General features: G+C 39.3%; 1 protein-coding gene across 1 annotated transcript in view; it reads left to right on the top strand.

Moving 5' to 3' along the window:
• The window catches only part of LOC132849171 (solute carrier family 22 member 23-like), a 27196-nt gene extending 5491 nt beyond the window's left edge, over positions 1-21705 (top strand). Inside the window, exons 2-10 of the mRNA XM_060875417.1 lie at positions 5738-5841; positions 7093-7247; positions 10396-10564; positions 10672-10793; positions 10953-11055; positions 11201-11436; positions 12240-12272; positions 17389-17509; positions 17929-21705. Coding sequence (XP_060731400.1) covers positions 5738-5841; positions 7093-7247; positions 10396-10564; positions 10672-10793; positions 10953-11055; positions 11201-11436; positions 12240-12272; positions 17389-17509; positions 17929-18880 — 1995 coding nt within the window. The 3' untranslated portion in view covers positions 18881-21705. The remainder of the gene's footprint in view (positions 1-5737; positions 5842-7092; positions 7248-10395; positions 10565-10671; positions 10794-10952; positions 11056-11200; positions 11437-12239; positions 12273-17388; positions 17510-17928) is intronic.
• Positions 21706-22473: the final 768 nt, after the last annotated feature.

The raw sequence follows: 22473 nt of genomic DNA, 5'->3' as shown, positions 1-22473 counted from the left end.
CCATTATATCTGACACTTTGTCTTTTCACTTCAGAATGTTCCTCCTTTTTTTTTTTCAGCTGAAAAACTGTCGGTTTTGTCTATTTTTTAGCCTCCAGTTATTATGTCTACGTCGATATGAGACGAAGAAACCTGCACAATTCATTCCAGGTTGTGGTGGTGATTGGTGCATCATTTCCTGTTACACTGAAAGAAAGTCACTCCTTTCACTAACTAGTGTTAGTGGTGCTAAAGATTATATTAAGTTCCATGTGCATAAAGAAAGCTTTAAACATCTACATCCAGTGAGACTCCTGTGCTACAGTGGAACATTACCCACAGTGTCTTATAGTGACACGGTGCACACATAAAGTGCTCTTAATGATAAATGTAACAGAACAATCAAAAATAGTGAGGTATTTAAACACTGTAAGGATTGTGTACTGTGGAAGTGAGAGGTTCTGCACATACAGTACAAGGACAAAGTCTGATATCAGTTCTAAATGTCACTGGACATCATCACAGTGTAATACTGTAGTGTGGAGATGATCTGATTAGACTGGAATGATTTTCACCATTAATTCAAATGTTTTTGCACAAAATGTTCACATTTAAATTTGTAATTTAAAAAGTCCATGTATAGTATTTAAAAGTTTAAACCAACAAGAAGGAAATCCACTGCCTTCTGAACCTGATCAACTGCTTCTACAACCTGTGTCTCCTTCAAAAGCCTCAAACCTACCAAGATAAACAGGAAGCACTTCACTGAGGACTGAGCAGCAAAGAACTGTTCATATATCACTTCAGAGATATGGAGTTAGTATTTAGATGAACAAAAGTGACTTACCTCCTAATTGTTTATATCGGAATGATGTCAGTCTTGACCTCAACCTAAGCAAGGTTTAATAGACGAAGTGGAAAAACAGATGTTTGTATAAAAACAATTTAGCTAACTGTAATGAGTGATGTATATTTTCCTCCTCAGCACAGTGTACTGTAGACTCAGTGTTTTACATTTAACAAGTAAATACATGTGATTCAAATAAAGCTGATACTTATATAATGTATCAGTGTTAAAAGTAAAGTTTTACTTTGTCTATTTCTGACTCTGTGTTCAGTCGTGCTGGTTTCAGGCCACTCTGTAAACAGAGGAACGTAGATGCCTAGTAGATGCACTATTTGCTATGGGTGGTGTCCACTGAATGAGCTCCATACTAATAAAGTAAAAAATGATAAATAAACGGCTTATTTTTTAGATTGCAGTATGCAAGAACTAAAAAAAAATATTTTCACATCCTTATCCAAAGTGACTTACATGTATCTCAGGTTGTTCATGTGAGCAGTGAGAGTTGAGGGCCTTGAACTCATGACCTGATGAGCAGACGTCACATGTCTACACCACTGAGCTCTCTCTATTCTTCACCTACACTGGACTAGACTTATCCATGGCCTTTGGCACTGGGTTCGGTTTGGTTCACGTGCAGGGTTCCTCAGGGCTCGGCTCTAGGTCCTATCCTGTTTTCAGAATAAACATTCCGTACGTATGTTTTCTCTCAGGCTCATCATCCGGAAGTGTGAGATTTCCTTTCATTGTTATTCTCATGGTGTGCTAGCTGAATTTAGCCATGAAATCATCAAATAAAGTTTTTTGACATTAAACAATACCTAGTATCAGTATAAGATGCTCTTCCTAATGTAAGACGAGTCATCATTAGGAGGTCATCCACAGACAGGTCCGATCCCAGTCCTACTTCTTGGTATCATTTGAAATACATTGTTTATTTCTTATGACCTAGAAAATAAGATAAAAATAAATAAATAAAAACAGGCACTAGGTTACATACATACATACATTCTCACACACCTACACAAACACACACACACACATACATACATACATTCTCACACACCTACACAAACACACACACATACATTCATACACACATACACAAACACACACATACATACATACATACACACACACATGCATACATACATGCACACACACATGCATACATACACACACATGCATACATACACACAGCCAAGCAAATAATCCTCAAGAAAGAAGAAATGTTTTAAAGGTGAAAACTTCAAACACAAGGAGTTTGTTTGTGTGTTTGTGCATGTGTGTGTGTGCATGTGTGTGTGTGTGTGTGTGTGTGTGTGTGTGTGTGTGTGTGTGTGTGTGTGTGTGTGTGTGTGTGGACTGATGATGAGGTGAAACTGCTGCTTAAGGTTCCACTTGAATACAAAGTGTTCTCCTGGGTCTGATCCTAACTTTGCAGTCTCAGAGTCTGTCTCCTCCACACAAGGGTTGCTAAAAGAAAATGAAATTAAACATGTTATAAGAAATTACAGAGCACTGAATAACTCTGGTCATTAGCTTGTCCTGATCATGAAGCCAGTCCTAGAACATTAATAACACACAAAACACATCTCAGAAATATCTGTGTACATGTAGACCTGAGCACAGTTACATATTCATGTAAGGTTTTATAATTACTTTTTAATGCTTTAGAGCCTCAGTATGTCCAGACTGTTCTTCATTTTCTTATGAAGGTTAAGCAGGACTGTGCCACACTTCCTTATTATCATTTAAATATAAACTCCATGCATTCATCTCTCTTTATTATGCTATTTACTATGCAGCACACTGTTAGTTCAGTTACAGGACTGCTTCTCTGCCACATAGTGAGCCTGTTAGTTCAGTTACAGGACTGCCTTTACGCAAAAAGGTGTGTTTTTTTCCTGAGGTGGATTTTCTTAGTGTGTAGCAGTCAGCATGTTTGGAAAGGCTGAAGGCTTCGAGCTGATAAGGAGCTGAGATTTAATACACATGGAGAGAATAGCTCAGATATACCTGACTCATGTTACATCACAGCTGTATGTTAGCTTCTCTATCCTCAGTGTTGTAAACTAGTGTGTTGTGTGGTGTAAATGATTATCAGCACATGCCCTAGGCTTCAGTGATGTAATTGGTTCCTCTTTGCACTTTGACCTCTCTCTTTGTGTGTGTATGTGTGTGTGTGTTTGTGTGTGTGCGCTGCTTTGTGCTCAGTATCTGTTCTTAGATAGATGTTAGCATGATTAGCACTTGTGTCTATCTCAGAGATAGACTTATAGTGTTACCTCATAATGTTAATCTGAAGGAGTTTAAAAACTGTCATTCAGGTGCCCTTGATTGGATTAGTCATTACAGATTGGATTATAACACTGATTAGTCACCATGCTGAAGTGGGCACTTCACTATCCTGTGTGTTACCAGATTATAGTTGGTTATGTCAACGCTCCCACTCTCCACATCCCTAAATCACTCCCTCACTCCCTAATTCACTGCATAACTGATGAAGTGTTAAAGTGCATCATCTGATCAAACCCACAATCAACTGTAACCCAATACACTCAGTACACACACACACACACACACACACACACACACAGTTTGCCCAGCTGCCTGTCCACACACTGAGAGACGAGTTTACATCAAAAACAATGCAGCTATTAATTTTAAACTATTTTATAAAGCGCTGCAGCACATTTACACCAATTCTGCAATTCTGTAGTTAACCAATATAAACAAAGTGACACACTGAACACATACAACCATATGAATGCTTGCATGTCATGAGTGTTGTTCAGTATGTTGTGTGTAGTTTAATACATTGTGTGTGTGAAGTTCAGTACACTGTTGGTATAGTTCAATACGTTGTGGATGTAGTTTAGTAAGTTGTGTGTGTAGTTCAGTACATTGCGGGTGTAGTTCAGTATGTTGTGTGTGTAGTTTAATACATTGTGTGTAGATCAATACATTGTGTGTGTAGTTCAGTACGTTGTTGGTATAGTTCAATACGTTGTGGATGTAGTTTAGTAAGTTGTGTGTGTAGTTGAGTACATTGCGGGTGTAGTTCAGTATGCTGTGTGTGTAGTTTAATACATTGTGTGTGTAGTTGAGTACATTGCGGGTGTAGTTCAGTATGTTGTGTGTGTAGTCTAATACATTGTGTGTGTAGATCAATACATTGTGTGTGTAGTTCAGTACATTGTGAGTGTGGTTCAGTATGTTGTGTGTGTAGTTTAATACATTGTGTGTTTAGATCAATACATTGTGTGTGTGGTTCAGTACATTATGGGTGTGGTTCATTATGTTGTGGGTGTAGTTTAATACATTGTGTGTGTAGATCAATACATTGTGTGTGTAGTTCAGTACATTGTGGGTGTGGTTCAGTATGTTGTGGGTGTAGTTTAATACATTGTGTGTGTAGATTAATACATTGTGGGTGTAGTTCAGTACATTGCGGGTGTAGTTCAGTATGTTGTGTGTGTAGTTCAGTACATTGTGTGCATTGTGTGTGTAGTTCAGTACGTTGTTGGTATAGTTCAATACGTTGTGGGTGTGGTTCAGTATGTTGTGGGTGTAGTTTAATACATTGTGTGTGTAGATCAATACATTGTGTGTGTAGTTCAGTACATTGCGGGTGTAGTTCAGTATGTTGTGTGTGTAGTTCAGTACATTGTGTGTGTAGTTCAGTACGTTGTTGGTATAGTTCAATACGTTGTGGTTGTAGTTTAGTTGATAATGTCTTTATGTAGATAATATTATCATAAGTTATTAAAAGAAATAATAAGAATTAGAATTAACAACAAAATCAAAGACACAAAAATAACACAAATTACATTCCTACAAATATGTATACATATCACTGGTAACCGATACTGAACTCACACTGAAACAGGAAGTGCTGTGGTCAGCGGGTATGGGAATCATCTATGTGTGTGTGTGTGTGTGTGTTTGTGTGCGTGTGTGTTTGCCCTCCAAGTTGTGGTCACATGATACAATCACATGATCCAGTGATCCAGATTGTGTGTGTGTGTGTTTGTCACATACAGACAAAGTTAACCTGTTCCTGTTCTCTGTTTCTCTCACAAACACACACACGCTGGACAAACCGGTTCTAAACAAACCCACACACTCTCATTTGTCTCTCTGGTTGCCAGGTGACATCAATACTTAAGGTTTCTGTGTGTGTGTGTGTGTGTGTTTGTCCTTTTCCCACCACTGCTCTTTCAGGGGAAAGTTCATCACCTGTTCCTAAGATTAGGATGCCCCATAAATTCTCTCTCTCTCTCTCTCTCTCTCTCTCTCACACACACACTCACACACACACACACACACACACACACACACACACACACACACACACACACACACACACACACACCCCTTTAATACATGGGCCAAGCAAAGCTAAAGCCTTAACACTACTTGTGGGGGTTACCAATAATTTTATAGCTAAAGTGTTATATATATAATAATTAAAGGGAGAAAAGTTCAATGTCATTCTGCTGGTAAATTGCTGAAGTGTGAGAGGAATTAAACACCTGAGTATGTGTTAAGAGCGACTGCACTTCATCACACCACAATGTCGATTTATTCTAATGTAAAAGTAAAACAAGGAGATTATTACTGAGCTCTAACATGTACAGTTTAAACCTGCCGTTTAAACCGTATCAGCTCAGTGTGTACTTACTCACACATCCGTCTGATTAATTCAGCTGCTGTGTGAGATCAGCATGTAGTGTCACAGAGACAGGTGTGGAGGTGAGACAGTGACATGTGCACACACACACACACACACACACACACACACACACACACACACAGACATACACTGTTGATTATCCTGGCACTTAGATAATAATCCTGTCACAATCACAAATGATTCATTATGTGTATGTATTGTGTGTGTTTTCTTAGTGGAATCTGGTGTGTGATTCTGCGTGGAAGGTACACATCGCAAAGTTTTCCCTGCTGGTTGGTTCCATATTCGGATACCTGGTTCTTGGAGTGCTGGCTGATTGGTGAGTTCCTGATCATGTGATCATGCTGAGGAATTATGGGAAATGTCATGCTAAACCTTCTCCCTAAAGCGCCATTCTTGTTTACTTTTAGCTAACTTTATGACCTGTCACAAAATGAGCCCGCACAGTCTTCATAAATTTCTTTTTTAAAACATGGTCCACTGAGGAAGTGCCAGTGTGGAGAGTGTAGTAGTCCCTCTGCTGCACCCTGAGCTTATAGACAGTGTTTACTAAAGCTAGCTAGCATTGCTGTGATGTTAAATATCATAATACAGTGAAAAGCTAGCATAAATAGCTAACTAACAGCTCTATAAAATACAAAGAGCTATACAAATAATATTGAATTGAATATAAGGGATTCAAAATAACTACAGGATCAAATATAATATGAATTTGTAGAAATTAGTGTGTAAGAGGTGTAATAGAGGTGTGCAACATCAAAGCAAATAACACTCAGTTAATCCCCTGCTAGTTCTGTATCTAACACAGACAAGGACTAGCATCCTTAGAACCAATGTTATGTCAGTCAGCTGTATGGTTTGGTCTTTATCAGAGATCATTTGAAGACTTTGAAAGGAAAGAATAGGGTTCTAGAATTTAGCTTGGTGTCATTGTTTCTGTATTCAGGTGTGACTCAAACATACAGCAGTATTATGTTCATGGCAACACTGTTGACCTGCGGTTTAACAGTAATGCTGGAAACAGACAAATTGTCTAGAACTTCTTAATTTACCATCAGAAAGCCAGCACCTGACTAAAGTAATTACATTTAGCATCAACAGCTAGCATCGTCACAGAAACATATTCGTTGAAGTGAAGTCAGAGCTGACAGAAAACTTACTTGAGTTTTATTCACTAAAGTAGAACACACATTATAAAGATAAGTTCCCTATCTTATTGAGCATTGTGTTAGCTAGCTAATGTTGACTCTCCTCAAAATGTGGAACTGTTGGCAGTTTGCAGTTGATGCTAAATGTAATTAGAGTGTAATTTTAGTCTTAGGTCCTAGTCTTTTGTTAATAATGTACTAATACTCCTGAGGTCAGTGAGGTTCAGGGTAATGTATGAGATGAAATAAGTCAGGTCTAAATGATTATGCTAAATGATTAGCCTCAGTGAGAGATGTGTTTTTCTTCTGTATGATGTGTGAGTTTGTGTGTGTTTGAGTGAGAGAGCAGGTGAAAGAGAGAAAGAGAGAGAGAGAGAGAGAGAGAGAGAGCTAACCTGACTAACTTCCTGATTTGTCTGCAGGTTTGGGCGTCACACAGTACTGGTGGTGTCGGTGTTCTTCACTCTTGTGTTTGGGATATCTGTGGCCTTCTCCATTAATGTTACCATGTTTAGCACACTCCGGTTCTTTGAGGGATTCTGGCTCGCTGGGATCACTCTCTCCCTCTATGTCCTGAGTGAGTAATGAGACATGACTCACATTCACCCTCACACACTTTGTCAGTAGGCCTACAGAGACAGTAGGGCATGTGGTTTGGGAAACGACAGTAGTGAACTAATGAAATTCACCTCTTCGTAATGTGGGTCATGTTTTGGAAAGAGGGAAAAGGGTCAGTGTGTGTTTGTGTGCGTGTGTGTGCAGTTAGTGGGTGTTGTGTGTATACACAGCAGCAGAGGTTGAGGACACACAGCCAGAGCTAAATCTAGCTGCAAAAGACTCACATGTTAATATCAAGCATTTGCTATTTCCACACACTCACTATAATAATCAGACCCTTGCTATAACCACACACTTTTAATTACATACTCTATAATCACACTGGCTATAATCACACACCCTCTATAATCACACACTGGCTATAATCATACACTATAACCACTCACTGGCTATAATCACACACCCTCTATAATCACACATTCTTTTATCACAAACTCTATAAACACCCTATAAACACACTGTAATCACACTGGCTATAATCACACTCTATAATCACACGCTTTAATTATACACCCTATATAATTGCACATTCTATAATCATATATTCTATAATCACTGGCTATAATCACACTATATTATTACACACTGGCTATATTCACACACTGGCTATAATCACACAATATTATCACACACTATAATCACACACTGTTTATAATCACACTCTATAATCACACACTGGCTATATTCACACACTGGCTATAATCACACAATATTATTACACATAATAATCTCACACTGTCTATAATCACACTCTGTAATCACACACTGACTATAATCACACACTATAATCACACTCTATAATCACACTCTATAATCACACTATAATCACACTCTGTTTATAATCACACTCTATAATCACACACTGTCTATAATCACACTCTATAATCACACTATAATCACACACTGTTTATAACCACACTCTATAATCACACACTGTCTATAACCACACTCTATAATCACATACCCTCTATAATCACATATTCTATAACCAAACACTATAACCATGCACTTTATAATCACACACTAGCTTTATGCACACTGGCTATAATCAGACACTCTGTAAACACACACTGTCTATAATCACACTATAATCTCACTATAATCACACATTGTCTATAATCACACTCTATAATCACACTATAATCATACACTGTTTATAATCACACTCTATAATCACACACTGGCTATAATCACACTATATTATTAAACACTGACTATATTCACACACTGGCTATAATCACACAATATTATCACACTATAATCCCACACTGTTTATAATCACACTCTATAATCACACACTGTCTATAATCACACTATAATCTCACTATAATCACACATTGTCTATGATCACACTCTATAATCACACTATAATCATACACTGTTTATAATCACACTCTATAATCACACACTGACTATAATCACACTATATTATTAAACACTGACTATATTCACACACTGGCTATAATCACACAATATTATCACACTATAATCCCACACTGTTTATAATCACACTCTATAATCACACACTGGTTATATTCAGACACTGGCTATAATCACACAATATTATTACACAATATAATCTCACACTGTCTATAATCACACTCTGTAATCACACACTGACTATAATCACACTCTATAATCACACACTGTCTATAATCACACTATAATCACACTATAATCACACACTGTTTATAATCACACTATAATCACACTCTATAATCGCACACTGTCTATAATCACACTATAATCTCACTATAATCACACATTTTCTATAATCACACTCTATAATCACACTATAATCACACGCTGTTTATAATCACACTCTATAATCACACACTGGCTATAATCACACTATATTATTACACACTGACTATATTCACACACTGGCTATAATCACACAATATTATCACACACTATAATCACACACTGTTTATAATCACACTCTATAATCACACACTGGCTATAATCACACAATATTATCACACACTATAATCACACACTGTTTATAATCACACTCTATAATCACACACTGGCTATAATCACACAATATTATCACACACTATAATCACACACTGTTTATAATCACACTCTATAATCACACACTGGCTATAATCACACAATATTATCACACACTATAATCACACACTGTTTATAATCACACTCTATAATCACACACTGGCTATAATCACACAATATTATCACACACTATAATCACACACTGTTTATAATCACACTCTATAATCACACACTGGCTATATTCACACACTGGCTATAATCACACAATATTATTACACATAATAATCTCACACTGTCTATAATCACACTTTGTAATCACACACTGACTATAATCACACACTATAATCACACTCTATAATCACACTATAATCACACTATAATCACACTCTGTTTATAATCACACTCTATAATCACACACTGTCTATAATCACACTCTATAATCACACTATAATCACACACTGTTTATAATCACACTCTATAATCACACACTGTCTATAACCACACTCTATAATCACATACCCTCTATAATCACATATTCTATAACCAAACACTATAACCATGCACTTTATAATCACACACTAGCTTTATGCACACTGGCTATAATCAGACACTCTGTAAACACACACTGGCTATAATCACACTTTATATAATCACATGTGCACTATAATTACACTCTATAATCACATGCGCACTATAATTACACTCTAAACACACACTAGCTATAGTCATACACTGGCTATAATCAAACACTATAAACACATGCGCCCTATAGTCACACACTATATAATCTCACACTGACTATAATCACACTCTATAATCACACACTAGCTAAAACCACATACCCTCTATAATCACATATTCTATAACCAAACACTTATAACCATGCACTTTATAATCACACACTAGTTATATGCACACTGGCTATAATCACACACTCACAATTGCACACACTCTGTTATCACACTCCCTCATTGTAATCAGTCACTCTAATCACCCTCTTTTATCTGGATGATGAGTCTTCATCAGAACATAGCTCCCAATTCTCAGGTCAGTCAAGTTTCTAACACTAATGTCACTGTGTGTGTTTTCAGGAATTGAGCTTTGTCTGCCTGGCTGGCGTTTCTCCATGACCATGGTTGCTAACTTTGTGGTGTTAGCAGGGCAGCTGTTAATGCCAGGGCTTGCTGCTATATGCTCTGATTGGAAGATCCTGCAAGCTGTCACCATCTGCCCACTGTCGCTAATGCTGTCATACATATGGTCAGACCACCTCTCTGTCTATCTGTTTATTAGTCTGTGCAGCTGTTTGTCTGCCTGTTTTTGACTGTCATGCATGTTTCATGCGTTGTGTATGTGTGTGTGTTCAGGTTATTTCCAGAGTCTCTGCGCTGGTTGTTAGCAACGCAGCAGTACACTCGGTCCAAATGGCTTATTGAGCGCGTTGCTAAGAAAAACAACACAAATGTGGACACACATGAACTTATCACAGGTACACACCCTCACCTGGATACACACACCAGACACACACCAACCTCATATAGACACAGACACACACTTTTACCTGGACACACACAAACTCATCATAGGTATACACAACCTCACCTGGACAACATTATTTAAAGATTTTGTGACTGTGTTTGTATTTCAGAGCTGAACAGAGTTTTGGAGAAACCACCAAAGAAGACATGTATAGTGAAGATGGTGGGCACAAGGAACCTGTGGAAGAACATTGTGGTCCTGTGTGTCAACTCGTAAATATCCCTCGATTTTCTACTCTCTTAACTGAAGAGAACTTTACACACACTTTTTTCCTTGTTTGTATTTAATTCTCTCTCTCTCTCTCTCTCTCTCTCTCTCTCTCTCTCTCTCTCTCTCTCTCTCTCTCTCTCTCTCTAGGTTAACTGGTTATGGAATCCATCACTGTTTTGCACGCAGTATGATGGATCAGGATAATGAGCGCACCACCATGTTCCACAACTTCTATGCTGATTATTACACGTTGGCAGGAATCGCTGTGGCAACTGGCCTTGCATTGTGTCCAGCAGTGGGAATTATGGGACGTCGGGGGGGTTTACTAATGTTCATGATTATCACTGCACTGGCATCGTTACTGCAGCTTGGCCTGCTCAACTGTGAGAAGACACACACACACACACACACACACACACACAGAGGCATGTGCACAAACATACACACACCCAGATTAATAATTTCTGTGTTATTTTAATAGAATGTGTAGAATTAGTGACAGGAATTGAGGTTTCAATTATGAAAGAGTTAATAACCACAATTTAATACAATAAATTTAAAGATAAACTGATGATGGCCACACTCACGTTCCTTTTAACACAGTTAACACTGCTGGACACCATAGCATAAAACACAGTTATAATAATGATTCATAATCACTTGAATCAGTTAGAAGGGGTTATAGAAGTATATCAGGATCAAGCACCCCATTATATTATATTATATCATATTGACACCCAAAAAAGGATGGGTTCCCTTCTGAGTCTGGTTCCTCTCATTGTTTCTTCCTCATATCATATTAGGTAGTTTTTCCTTGCCACCATCGCCTCTGGCTTGCTCATTAGGGATAGGGATAAATGTTAGAGATATATAGTAACTTAATTTTAAACATTACATTTATTTTATATTATCTAATTTTATGAATTGTTACAAGTACTATACAAATGAATTTAATTAAATTATATCCCTCCTTTAGCATATCACAGAAGGTTCTGGAGTCACAGGGTGAAATGTGAGCAGGAGCTAGAGCAAAATAATGAAAAACAAAACAGAAACAGGAAGTAATTAATGATGCATAAAAATGATTAAAAAAAAACGAGTAACAAAGCACACACAATACTGTGACAATTGTACACTAATGTGTCTGATCTGTGTGTTTGTCTTTGTATGTTCCTGCTTGATTTAGTGGTTGGAAAATATAGCGTCCAGCTTAAGATAGGTACGTCAAGCATGCACACACACACCTGCTTTTTATCTCTCCTATTATTGTTTGTTTGTGTTTAGATCTTACAACCAAGCTGTTCTGACACTCCAACCTTCTGAGCACTTACACTTTTAACATGAGTGAGGTACTATAGTTACAGCACCATGAAAGGGTACTATAGTTACAGCACCATGAAAGGGTACTATAGTTACAGCACCATGAAAGGGTACTATAGTTACAGCACCATGAGTGGGTACTATAGATACAGCACCATGAGTGGGTACTATAGTTACAGCACCATGAGTCGGTACTACAGTTACAGCCCCATGAGTGGGGTCTATAATTACAGCACCATGAAAGGGTACTATAGTCACAGCTCCATGAAAAGGGTCCTATAGTTACAGCACCATGAGTGGGGTCTATAGTTACAGCACCATGAAAGGGTACTATAGTTACAGCACCATGAGTGGGTACTATAGTTACAGCACCATGAGTGGGTACTATAGTTACAGCACCATGAGTGGGTACTACAGTTACAGCACCATGAGTGGGTACTATAGTTACAGCACCATGAGTGGGTACTATAGTTACAGCACCATGAGTGGGTACTACAGTTACAGCACCATGAGTGGGGTCTATAGTTACAGCACCATGAGTGGGGTCCTATAGTTACGGCACCATGAAAGGGTACTATAGTCACAGCACCATGTGTGGGTACTATAGTTACGGCACCATGAGTGGGGTCTATAGTTACTGCAAAATGAGTTGGGTCTATAGTTACGGCACCATGAGTGGGGTCTATAGTTATGGCACCATGAGTGGAGTCTATACTGTAGTTACGGCAATATGAGTGGGGTCTATAGTTACTGCACAATGAAAGGGTACTATAATTAGAGCACCGTGAGTGGGGTCTATAGTTACAGCACCATGAATGGGTACTATAGTCACAGCACCATGAGTGGGTACTATAGTTACAGCACCATGAGTGGGTACTATAGTTACAGCACCATGAGTGGGTACTATAGTTACAGCACCATGAGTGGTGTCTATAGTTACAGCACAATGAGTGGGTACTATAGTTACAGCACCATGAGTGGGTACTATAGTTACAGCACCGTGAGTGGGTACTACAGTTACAGCACCATGAGTGGGGTCTATAGTTACAGCACCATGAAAGGGTACTATAGTCACAGCACCATGAGTGGGGTCTATAGTTACGGCACTATGAAAGGGTACTATAATTAGAGCACCATGAGTGGGGTCTATAGTTACAGCACCATGAGTGGGTACTATAGTCACAGCACCATGAGTGGGGTCTATAGTTACAGCACCATGAGTGAGGTCTATAGTAACGGCGCCATGAGTGGGGTCTATAGTTACGGCACCATGAAAGGGTACTATAGTCACAGCACCATGAAAGGGTACTATAGTCACAGCACCATGAGTGGGTACTATAGTTATGGCACCATGAGTGGGGTCTATAGTTACAGCACCATGAGTGGGGTCTATAGTTACAGCACCATGAATGGGGTCTATAGTTACAGCACCATGAATGGGGTCTATAGTTACAGCACCATGAGTGGGTACTATAGTTACAGCATCATGAGTGGGTACTATAGTCACAGCACCATGAAAGGGTACTATAGTCACAGCACCATGAGTGAGTACTATAGTCACAGCACCATGAGTGGGGTCTATAGTTACAGCACCATGAGTGGGGTCTATAGTTACAGCACCATGAGTGGGGTCTATAGTTACAGCACCATGAGTGGGGTCTATAGTTACAGCACCATGAGTGGGGTCTATAATTACAGCACCATGAGTGGGGTCTATAGTTACAGCACCATGAGTGGGGTCTATAGTTACAGCACCATGAGTGGGGTCTATAGTTACAGCACCATGAGTGGGGTCTATAGTTACAGCACCATGAGTGGGGTCTATAGTTACAGCACCATGAGTGGGGTCTATAGTTACAGCACCATGAGTGGGTACTATAATTAGAGCACTATGAGTGGGGTCTATAGTTACAGCACCATGAGTGGGGTCTATAATTACAGCACCATGAGTGGGGTCTATAGTTACAGCACCATGAGTGGGGTCTATAGTTACAGCACCATGAGTGGGGTCTATAATTACAGCACCATGAGTGCGGCCTATAGTTACAGCACCATGAGTGGGGTCTATAGTTACAGTACCATGAGTGGGGTCTATAGTTACGGCACTATGAAAGGGTACTATAATTAGAGCACCATGAGTGGGGTCTATAGTTACAGCACCATGAGTGCGGCCTATAGTTACAGCACCAAGAGTGGGGTCTATAGTTACAGCACCATGAGTGGGGTCTATAGTTACAGCACCATGAGTGGGGTCTGTAATTACAGCACCATGAGTGGGGTCTATAGTTACAGCACCATGAGTGTAGTCTATAGTTATGGCACCTTGAAAGGGTACTATAATTAGAGCACCATGAGTGGGGTCTATAGTTACAGCACCATGAGTGGGGTCTATAGTTACAGCACCATGAGTGGGGTCTGTAATTACAGCACCATGAGTGGGGTCTGTAATTACAGCACCATGAGTGGGGTCTATAATTACAGCACCATGAGTGGGGTCTATAATTACAGCACCATGAGTGGGGTCTATAGTTACAGCACCATGAGTGGGGTCTGTAATTACAGCACCATGAGTGGGGTCTGTAATTACAGCACCATGAGTGGGGTCTATAGTTACAGCACCATGAGTGGGGTCTGTAATTACAGCACCATGAGTGGGGTCTGTAATTACAGCACCATGAGTGGGGTCTATAGTTACAGCACCATGAGTGGGGTCTATAGTTACAGCACCATGAGTGGGGTCTGTAATTACAGCACCATGAGTGGGGTCTATAGTTACAGCACCATGAGTGGGGTCTATAGTTACAGCACCATGAGTGGGGTCTGTAATTACAGCACCATGAGTGGGGTCTATAGTTACAGCACCATGAGTGGGGTCTATAGTTACAGCACCATGAGTGGGGTCTATAATTACAGCACCATGTAGCATTTTTTTGTTTCTAAGTTTCTAAATTGAATAAAAACATGGCTTTGTAGTAAAGAGTTTGGGCTACTACAATACATTAGAGTTGAAACAATAAATATTGATTACTTAATATAAATTATCCAGAGTGATGTACAACAGTGCTTTTAAGTCCCTAATGTTGAATACATTAACACTGGTTCACAAGGTTACAGAGTTTTGATACTATCAACATAAACTCTGTTCAGGGTTTTTTTATAATACATACATACAACAAACTGGGAAAAGTGCTAATTCAAGTATTTCATGAAGATGTAGGTCTTCTTGACTCAGCTGTTCGGACATCTAGGGAAAGTTTATTCCACTACCTCAAAAAACAGAAAAGAGTGTGGGACCAGTGGAGTAGTGCTGGTAGCTCTGAGGGTGTAAGGTGCAGAGTGAGGAGTTATAACAGGTTTGAGGTAAGAGGGAGCTTGTCCATTTTTGGCTTTGTAGACAAGCATCAGTGTTTTATGTAGAGGACAAATTGTGTCCATATGTAGACCTGACAGAGAGAGCTGCAGTAATCCAGTCTTGAGATAACAAGAAACTGAACAAGTACCTGAGCAACCTGTGTGGACAAAAATGACTGAATCCTTCTGATGTAGAGAAGAACTGACATGAGCGAGTCACATTCAAGAATTTTCGAAAGAAAAGAGTGAATTGATACCAGTCTATAGTTAATGATGTCTGATGGATCCAGAGCAGGTTTCTTCAGGATGGTAATAACTCACACTTGCTTACTTGAAGGTAGTTGGTACATGATCAGATGTTATTGATCCATTGATGATTGTGGTGACGAAGGGGAGAAGGTCTTGTGAGATGGTCTGGAGCATAGTGGAAGGACTGGAGCCGATGAGCAGGTGGTAGGATTGCAAGACCAGATGAGTTGTCAAATCTCTTCTGCTGCTACAGTTGAGAAATGTGACAATGAAGGAGTAAAACAATCCTGACTGTCAGATGTAGGTGTGGTTGGGGCAAAAGTGAAGGTCTGGCATATTTTCTTTATATTCTTGTTGTAAAAAGAAGCAGTCTTCAGCAGTCAGTGATGAGATGTTGTGGAGTTAACGAGGGTCCTGTGCAGAAGCTTCAAACTTTTCCTTGTTCAAGGAAGTCTTGGCAGAAGTCATGTCTGAAGAGAATTTGGCCAGGAGTGTATGGTAAGAGGCAATATCTGATTTGGATATATTCCCTCAAATGAAACCTGAAACTGCACTTTGTGCTCATTTCATTTCAACCCCAGTGTACTGTGAAAAACAGAAAAATCTGGAAGTGGTATCTCAGTGGTTAAGGTGTTGGACTACTGATCGGAAGGTTATAAGTTTAAATCCCAGGGCTACTAAGCTGCCACTCCTGGGACCCTGAGCAAGGCCCATAACCCTCAATTGCTCAGCTGTATGAATGAGATAAATGTGCGTCACTCTGTATAAGGGTGCCTACCTAATGCCTTCTTCTGAACCAATGTTGTGTCAGTCAGCTGTATGTTCTGGTGTTTATCAGCAATCAGGTCTGTGGTGAACTCAGAGTTTATGATGACCCATTAGTTCCTCAGGAGCTCTCGGCTGCACTATTATAAACTGTTGTAGAAAGGACATTATTTACATTTACACTATTTACTGTAGAGTGTCACCCAAATGAGGATGAGGTTCACTTCTGAGTCTGGTTCCTCTCAAGGTTTCTTCATCTTATCATCTCAGGGAGTTTTTCCTTGTCGCTGTCGCCTACAGCTTGCTCATTAGGGATAGAGATAGATGTATAGTATTTTAAATTATTAATATGTTTAATATTTTTAAATTAATTTTAAACTTTAATTGTATGTATTCATTTATTTATTTTTATTCTTATTTTTTCTTCTTATTATATATATTTATTTCTTTTTCTCTCTCTTCTGTTTTTATACTTCTCTAAAGCTGCTTTGAGATAATGTGAATTGTTAAAAGCGCTATACAAATAAATTGAATTTGAATTTGAAATGCCATAAATAAAATAATGTCCCAATGTTTATAGACCTGAATAAGTATTAGCATATTAGTGTGTTTTCTCTCAAGCTATTCTTTATTTAATTCTCTCTCTCTAGAGTCAGAAACTCTGAAGTCAGACTTCCATGTGGCGTTCTCCATCATTGGCATGTTCTCCTCTCAGGCTGTCAGCAATCTGAGCATCTTTTTCTGTGCAGAGATCACCCCCACCGTCATCAGGTAAGCTTGTCCACACTGCACTCAGCCTGCTGGAATGTACCATCCCTAATGCACTGGAGGGCAGCATTAAGTAGTAAAAAAAACAATTTCCCATTGTATCAAAGCAGCTTTACAGAAGTATGGAAACAGAAGAGAGAGAAAAAGAAATAGATGTATAATAATAATAATAATAATAATAAGAAGAAGAAGAAGAAGAAGAAGAAGAAGAAGAAATAAGTATAAAAATAAATAAATTAGTATATACAATTAAAGTTTAAAATTGCTTAAAAAAGCTTAATTTAAAATGTATGATACTATATATCTATCCCTGTGATGTTCTCTATGGTGGAATGTACATTAGGACAAAAATGCCATTCTAACAATGTATACAAAGTGAATAATTCTGTGACTCAAGTCTGTGTGTGTATTATGCTGGTCAGGGGTGGAGGTCTTGGTCTGGTGTTCGCGAGTGCTGGGTTTGGGATGCTAACTGCGCCCATCATGGAGCTACATAATCAGAAAGGCTACTTCCTCCACCATGTGATCTTCGCCTGCTGCACGCTCATCTGCATTATCTGCATCCTGCTGCTCCCTGAGTCACGCCACCAGCCCCTGCCAGAGTCTTTGTCAGAGGGTGAGGGCTACACCCGCCACCCCCTGCTGCCACCCCACAAGAAACCTGCAGAGCAGCTTCACCTGCTGCCCGGCCCCCATGGCCGCAACTACGCTAACGAAGAACACACCAATGATCGTGCTAAAGACTTAAGTGTTAGAGACACGCCTCTACGAGATGTAGCTGTCTCCACTGTTGAGTCTACAGCCTCGTCCACCATCGGACCTGCTGAAGACCGTGATGAGGAACCTGCTGATGAACTTAATGCTGTGAGCCTTAGTGTACTCGGGCAGCACGACAGTGCAAAACCTACAACAACAGATTCACTTCCTGATCTTATTGTCAATGCCACACCTCCTGTTGCCTCAGAAACCCCATCTTCTAGTCAAACTAGCACATCCCCAGTCATGCTAGATCATGAAACCCCACCTATAATGGATGATGTCACCAAGTCTCCAGAAGGTGCGTCTGTGGACCTTCCTGAACTCATAAACCCAACCACTACAAATCTAGCTCTGCCTTCACTTTCATTCTGTCCTCCTCCATCCTCCTCCTCTCCTATTGACTCTGATCTGCTACTGTCCCCACTCCCTCAGACATGCTCCACCCCTTCAGAGCCTCTGTCACCAGCCATTTTAGATGAAACCGTGTTACATTCATTACCTCTGACTGTGACAGATCCAGTTCCACCCTTTAAGGTGGACTCAACCACTTCCTCTCCTATAGACTCAGCTGTGGACTGTACCATCAGCACTGCTAAAGGGGAAGCATCATCCTGACGGGTGTTGACATGGTGAGAATAATTATCAAATCCTTTGCATTTGGATGCTTCCCTCAAGCTGCTGCAAAGGGATTTACTGGCATAAACAAAAGGGAGGAGCATGACAGAAGACGGGAGATTTAAAGGGTGCTGAATGGAAGAAAGAGGAGTTGACCTAAATCACACTGATTCACTACTGCTGAGTGACTGTGAAGTGAACAACTCTCAGTAGTGAAGCTTTAACATGATAATGACTAATTAAGAGAAATGGCGGCTGTGGAACCGGCCACATCCCAATTCACTGGAAACTAGTTTTAATGTAATTTTTTATTAGTGTGCTTTGTACAAAAGAAAAAGAGCTAAACAAGACATGGCCAAAAAACACAGCCGCTAAACAGTGTGTGTGTCTGTGTATGTGTATGTGTGTATGTGTGTGAGTGTGTGTGCAGTGCCAAGCCAGAAAGTCTTTAAAGATTTTAAACTTTAAACTCTACCCACTAAACACCAATCTCTAAACCTTTAAGTGAACCACTGAACCCTAAACAGTGGTCATCAACTGTGTCAATAACGTATTACAGTAGACTGGCTCGAGATCCTGAATGATCCTGACACAGGATGTATGATAAGAAGCTTGTCATTTCAGTGACTTTGGGTTCCTTGATGTGATCGAGCCTGGCCTCAGACGTTTTAACAAACACATGTATGGATGTATATTATTTAGCTAAAGAACTCATCAGAGAGAGAGAAAGAAAAATTACTTGTTGAAAACATTCATGATGAAAAAGACTGTTTAATAACGAGTAGACAGAGTAATGTTTTCACTTTCGTACAGGGTTCCGATGTGAAGGTCACAGAACAAAGTGTTTATTAACACTGGAGTGTTCAGGTTTCTCCTCTGGCTCTGTATGACACTTTAATTCAGTAATACCTTCATCCTGATCAGTCACACTCACTCAGAATACTTGTTTGTTGGATTTTAAGGAAAGATTTGTTAGAAAATATTGTGACAAACAGAAATACTAACAATGGTGCTGAGTTAGAGTGGAGTTTCAGAGAGAATGCCACAAGTTTACAGTGTTCTCACTATATGTTCATTGTTAAAACCCTAAACCCCTGTCTCTGGACACTAAACCCTAAACCCCTGTCTCTGGACACTAAACCCTAAACCCCTGTCTCTGGACACTAAACCCTAAACCCCTGTCTCTGGACACTAAACCCTAAACCCCTGTCTCTGGACACTAAACCCTAAACCCCTGTCTCTGGACACTAAACCCTAAACCCTAAACCCCTGACTCTGGACACTAAACCCTAAACCCCTGACTCTGGACACTAAACCCTAAACCCCTGACTCTGGACACTAAACCCTAAACCCCTGACTCTGGACACTAAACCCTAAACCCCTGACTCTGGACACTAAACCCTAAACCCCTGACTCTGGACACTAAACCCTAAACCTCTCTTTTAGGGTTTTAAGTCGCCTCTTTAAGAAAAAGAAGGATCACCTTGTTGTTTAGATGACCGCTTTTGTGAATGAGCTTCAGGGCAGATGTGCACACTACTGAGGAAGGGTAGTAAATAATGGAGTGAGCTCTAAATACTAAACCCTAATCACTAAGCCCTAAACCTTTATTGACAAGTGAGGGATCGGGTAATACGACAGAATGAGACTTCTAAGGCAGGGCAAATGTCAGACCCTGTGTGTTTGTAGTTTGTGTGTATGTGTGCGTGTGTGTGTACTGTCAGGATGTTACATCTATGTCACACTTTATCATCATGACAACAAAGCATGTAAACATGACGTAGAAGAAGCTAAAGTGAACTAATGTAACACATTTGACGATATAAGGTGTGTTTTGGCTTTAGACAAGTTTTTATAAGAATGTGTAAATATAAAGGGGGCGTGGCTACTGAGGAAGCAATAATGTATTTATTTTCGGACATTTTACGAGCAGGCGAGACATTTATCTTTTATATTAATGATCTTCTGCACTAGGATGGGACTCACCTCACAAATATTATAAATATTAATATGAATATTTATAGTGATTGATGTATTTGCCAGACTATAAGGGTTTTATATCAAGCCAAATCAGTTCTCAAAAGCAGCGCGACTTCTTATTCTTTACCCAGTTTTACCTTGTGTTGTAATGTTCTAATATAAATCTGGTATTATTTTAGAAGTTTCAAATTCACATGATCAGGTCTGTGATTGGCTGATTACATTTGACATAACCTCTTTTTATTCAGATATTCATGTGACCTCTGCAAGTAAAAAAAACTTATTCTTATGCTTTTTTATTCCACTCTTATTCCATTTCTTATTTGGTCTCCTGCAGTTGCCACTCTCTAACACTCGTCTTCTCTAACATGCCTTCTACCCTCTTACACATTCAGGAGCCCACATAGGCCCCCAATTGAGTAGTGATGCTGTGACTGACATGGGAGAGAGTGTATATGCCCCTCTGACCCAGACAGCAGAGACAGTTCTGCTTCTGTTGAAGTTCTTTCTCTTTTACAAATCACAGACACTTATAGTCAGGAAAAATACAATCTTTTGGAATTATTTTGGAATTATTGCATCACACTGAAGAATAAGAAGTAAAAACAACAACAACAACAAAAAAGTTTAAATATGGTTTGTTTTGCTAAAATACCCTGAGTATTGTTTTAGCAGCCAGCAAGAAAGGAAGTACTGGAAAAGAATGATTAGCCAATGTTTCAGCCAAACTTACACATGATGTTTTTTATTCCTCACAATGCCATGAGGACAGTGTTTGTGTGTTTATGTGTCAGACAAATTGTCATTAATAAAAGCAAGTTCATGTGAAAGAACACATCAAAGAATGTGCTGTGTGTAAGGGGTCAATTATTAGCAGGGAAATTACAGTTAGCATGGTGACAACATGCTGAATGTAAGGATTTTTCCTCTTCATATTAGCATAGTTCACCCTTTAGTTTAAAGAACATTTGAAAAGATTTTAAACCTCTGTGACATTCCATAGTGCTGTTCTGGGTATTGGAGGAAGCTAATACCATGTTTACGAATACTTGCACCAAGGGGTAGCATATATAGTGAGAAAAGCAATGGGCCTAAAACAGAACCTTGCAGAACACCGAGCATTAGAGTAGTCACCATTTAGATCTACGAACTGATATCGATCTGTCAAATCAGCTTTTTTCCCTTAAACACCAACATGTTTTAGCCTATCAAGTAAAATAACATTGTCAATGGTATCAAAAGCTGCACTAAGATCAATTAATACTAGCAAAGAGACACAACCCAGTCTGTTGACCTGCATAAGCCAATTAATGTATATTAAACAAATATGGTTGCCTCTGCCATAAAAGTTACAACGTGGCCCTAAAGCTTTCAATTAGATTATGAACATAAAACACATTCAACTGAACCTAGAAATGTCTGTGGGACATAAATAGCTTTTTAAACAATATGTTTTGTGTATTTGAAGCTGTAGTGTGAAAAGAAAATTTATTGTGGGGCTTCCAATAATTTAAAGACTGTCTTACATCAGGATGCATTTGTCAAGAGTCACCAACCAGTTTGTAAAATTATATTTTACATAATGCACCAAATAAAAATAACTGTACAGCATA

This window comes from Tachysurus vachellii, chromosome 7 (assembly GCF_030014155.1).
Source record: "Tachysurus vachellii isolate PV-2020 chromosome 7, HZAU_Pvac_v1, whole genome shotgun sequence".
Classification (NCBI taxonomy): Eukaryota; Metazoa; Chordata; class Actinopteri; order Siluriformes; family Bagridae; genus Tachysurus; species Tachysurus vachellii.
This window is presented reverse-complemented; position numbering and strand designations above follow the sequence as displayed.